Here is a 4,128-nt window from a genome sequence, read left to right as displayed (position 1 = left end):
TTTAGGAGCGTCTGCATGAATACGCATAAAGCACTTGTTAGATATTGTAACAACAGAGGGAAATTGACACCTGTTTATTAGGTTGCCTATTATTATTATTTGTTTATTTAGCAGACGCCTTTATCCAAGGCGACTTACAGATACAAGGGTGTGTGAGCTATGCATCAGCTGCAGAGTCACTTACAACTACGTCTCACCCGAAAGACAGAGCACAAGGAGGTTAAGTGACTTGCTCAGGGTCACACAATGAGTCAGTGGCTGAGGTGGGATTTGAACCGGGGACCTCCTGGTTACAAGCCCGTTTCTTTAACCACTGGACCACACAGCCTCCTATCTAGCCTGCCTAGTAACATTTAGTTTTGTGTGACATCATTAGTTATTGATTCATTTTATGCATCCCTCCTACACCACTGTAAATGGGCACGTTAAGTAAGTGAGCCGCTCAGAGCAGCTCAGTGAAAGAGACTTAACGGCAGCTCAGAGCGCTGCAAAGCAGATTTCGTAGGTGATTCGAGTGAGTGGAATAATTATCGCTCTGAGCGGCTCAGTTACTTAACGCACCTGATATCTACCCCTCTAAAACACAGACCAGAGACCTGGTGTTGTTTATTCCACCCTCAAAGGTAACCTGTAACACACTTGCTTTAAGAAGGAGGGTGCATTATCACTTACACTTGACGTGTATTGGTCTGTGCTCCGTCACATTGTTCCTTCCAGGATACTTCACCTGGCATTGTATCTGACTGTCCCGGTAGGAGGGTGTGAACGTGATTGAGGAGGTCACCGCCCATGCAACCTGCTGTTTGGCTGTGTATTGGAGGATGACTGTTCCATTGACTCCGCCCCAGTCTACAGTAGGAGGGTTCGAAGGGCAGGTGTACTCAGTCGTGCAGTTCACAGTGACAGGCTGTCCTTCTGTTAAGAGGCCAGGGTTAGTTATACGGGGTTTCTCCGGGGTCTCTGCAGACAACAAACAGACATGGAGTGGGTTTGGAAATACTAAAGAAACTTTACAGTGGGCACAGAGGTCTTTCACCTGTTTCAAATTTGAAAAATAACAAACTGCTGGTGAAACTCCCCAAAAATTGCAGAAAACAAACGAAGAAGAAAAGAGGAATTCAAGAGGTGAGTCCGAAAATAAAAAAAAGGATTTAAATGAAGTTGCTAATGCTTCTTTTAAATATTCAAATGGAATGAGCTTGGCAGTCTCAAGCATACTTCGGCACGGTTTTGATCCAGGAATGAATTGCAGCGAGTGTTCAGGTCAGGGTTATCATTCTATTGAAGGAAGATTATACACACTTTGTAAATTCTCCCTTTAAAAACAAAAAGACCTTATAATAAAAACCCCATCCTAAATCCCTCTATCTAAATACATGGATGTAAGATTTTCATTAATCATGCACAATAGGTATTAGGTTACTGCACCAAAATAATTAAAGAAATAGGAGCATGCTGAAAAAAGCATGTGCAGCAGTGTTCTGTATTCACGGGGTGATAAAGGCACAAATAAAAGTTCAAAATTAAATAATCAAACGCCAAGCACTCACCAAATGTCAGCTATCAAGTATCTTTATTATTAAAACATCCTTTTTATAGAAACTGTAGAACAAGAGAATTCATGCTCATGTAGACGCGTTGTGGCCACTGGACTTCCTCAGTGCAGTACAAACGGTCCTGCATTTTTCTTTGTTCCATTTCTACACAACACTACATGCCCCCCAACAATGGATACAAACCCACATTTCACAGGGAGATGATAAATGCATATTCCCATGTATAACATCAACACCACAAAACAGTTTACAGACTACTGATGAAAGAACCTCATCTGATCAGCAATAGATAAACAACCTTCACGACTGGCTTCACACACTCCACTCCACTGTGACCCAGATAACTTACTTGAAACACTAAGTGTGACCTTTTGATCCTGGAACCTGAACTTCTGTCCTTTCGCATGAAATGAGACGTAATAACGTTGCCCATCAGTCGTCTTCACTTTATCAATCTTCAGAGCGCAATCGCCAGACGTCAGGTTCCCAATCAGAAACGCTCGCCCAAGGAATCGAGCATCTACCTTCAGCGGATCCTCGCCATTGTACACTACGAGGCTCTGAAATATGCTTCTACTCGTGTACCAGACCGCTGTGATGGATGCTTCCACACCTTTGGGGTATGTAAATGCGCAGGGGATAACCACGCAAGATCCTTCTACTGCGGATATGGTCTCTGGTAGCTGTGCCGTCCACTCAGTGCAAACACTCTCCCTCAGGAGTCCTAGAAATAACATAAAACACAGTGACATGGGTTTTTGAAAAGCTATTTTTTTTCAGTTTTAAAAAATAAAAGAAACAACTGAGGAACACCAATAAGTACTTCCATTAAATGTCAGCGTTTGGTATTTCTGCTTTAAAAACTTAATTGTCATTTTTTTTTTCCATTATAAAAGTATACTGCTATTTTCAAATCGAGTTAAAAAAACAAAACTTCAGGAATCCAACCCTTTGTGTTTGAATTTGCCTTCGTCATGAGTTGAAATGTGTCCTGTATAACTCCATGTTCACTGGGACACTTTGGGACAGTTCAGGCTTTTCATCTCACAACCCAATGCATTCTGGTAAGTGTAGTCCTGCTGTGAAAGGTACCTGAGACAGGTAAGTTGAAAAGCCTGAACTGTCCCAAAGTGTCCCAGTGAACATGGAGTCACATGGGAGCCCCATGCAGAACTCCCTGCAGTGCTTACAGGAAACACATGACTTTTCCTTTGCTGTATCCCATGTTTTCCATATTGCAGCTTTTTTCTTTCAACCTGTTTCCGAGTTTTGCTATTTATATAGACAACCAGTATTGTTACAGGAGGGAGCATGATTTGGATATACTGCGATCCTTAGAAGATATTTTTTAAGCCCAAATCAGCAGGTATCCAAGTCAGTACATCTTGTTATATTCAGCCTTTTGGTTGATAGGTTCTTCCATATATTCACAAATTTACAGAATTAAAAAAAAACAGGATCATGAAATTATAAAGGATGTCTACTTGACTTATGATTTTCCAAAAGATCATTTTCCCCCAGGACAATTTAAAAACCTTGCAAATTGACTGCTGTGACCCCCTGTGCAAAAATAACCTTTTTTTTAAATAGTAGGCTATAAACAAGACAGTTATAATACAAAAAAAGACAATACAGACTTTTTACAGAAGACCTGCTGTTGATTATTGTTGTACATCTCAAATCTGCTTGTGTAACAATCATTTCGCAACCCCTCTGAAAACTGATCCCTACCCTTTGAGAATGGCTGCCCTAATGACAGCGGTATGACAGGCAGCATGCTTTATGTTCACTGCACATGTCAGTTACAGACCAAGTAAAGATGAATTACCTTCAAACAAAACCCATTGCAGGAAAGCGGCTAAGACAAGCTTCATGATCTTCGTTGCTTCTTAAAACCAAAAGCTCTGGGCGAGGGGGGGTGTTTTCAAGAACATAGATTGTCTGTCCTATAGAAACAGTGGCAGAGTGAAGAAAGTGTTGGATGATTCACTTGATTTGAAGCAATTTCGACACATAAAGTTCCTCATTTCCCACTGCCCACATGTTTCAGTCAAGCTACAGGAAACATGTGGAGGAGGGTGGGCTCCTTTCCAAAATCCCCTATCAAAATCTTGATTCTGTTTTATTATTATTATTATTATTATTATTATTATTATTATTATTATTATTATTATTATTATTATTATTAGCTTATTTGACAGACATCTTTATCCAAGGCAACTTACAGGTGTTATAGGGCAGTACACGGTTACAGTGCAAGAACAATATAAAAATACAATGTAGTTTACAGTAAGTGCAAATACTACTAGAATACATGAGGAGTGACAATTTGTATCTATAATGACCTAATTGTAGTGCAATAGTGAAAGGATAGTGCATCAGCTGAGGCTTCGGTCAGGCAAATCCAGTGCCACAGTTTCATCACCTCTTGTAAAACATGAAACGATTTGTCAGACGGGATGGTATTAAATATAATTGTTTCTTGCATTTTACAAAAGTATTCAGACTCGGCGAAAGATTCTTGTTAAACTTGTATGATGCTGGAAACAATTCATACCCCATTCTCCAGTAT

General features: G+C 40.2%; 1 protein-coding gene across 1 annotated transcript; it reads right to left on the bottom strand.

Annotated features, from left to right (window-relative positions):
• Positions 1-416: 416 nt before the first annotated feature.
• LOC131709059 (sialoadhesin-like) lies at positions 417-3,500 on the bottom strand. Its single transcript, XM_059010732.1, has 3 exons — positions 3,385-3,500; positions 1,906-2,280; positions 417-960 (listed from the first exon to the last, which is right to left on the bottom strand). The coding sequence occupies exons 1-3, from the start codon at positions 3,428-3,430 to the stop codon at positions 665-667; spliced, it is 717 nt and encodes a 238-aa protein (XP_058866715.1). The 5' UTR covers positions 3,431-3,500; the 3' UTR covers positions 417-664.
• Positions 3,501-4,128: the final 628 nt, after the last annotated feature.

Source organism: Acipenser ruthenus, chromosome 41, assembly GCF_902713425.1.
Source record: "Acipenser ruthenus chromosome 41, fAciRut3.2 maternal haplotype, whole genome shotgun sequence".
NCBI classification, from domain to species: domain Eukaryota; kingdom Metazoa; phylum Chordata; class Actinopteri; order Acipenseriformes; family Acipenseridae; genus Acipenser; species Acipenser ruthenus.
The sequence above is the reverse complement of the archived record's forward strand: the minus strand, read 5'-3'. Positions and strand labels throughout refer to the sequence as shown.

Bases quoted from the DNA above. Each gene is read 5' to 3' on its own strand.
- LOC131709059 (XM_059010732.1), bottom strand. From the start codon at position 3,430: ATGAAGCTTGTCTTAGCCGCTTTCCTGCAATGGGTTTTGTTTGAAG. The intron at 2,281-3,384 runs GTAATTCATCTT...TGTTATTTCTAG, and splicing joins GCAATGGGTTTTGTTTGAAG to GACTCCTGAGGGAGAGTGTT. The intron at 961-1,905 runs GTAAGTTATCTG...TGTTGTCTGCAG, and splicing joins GGTCACACTTAGTGTTTCAA to AGACCCCGGAGAAACCCCGT.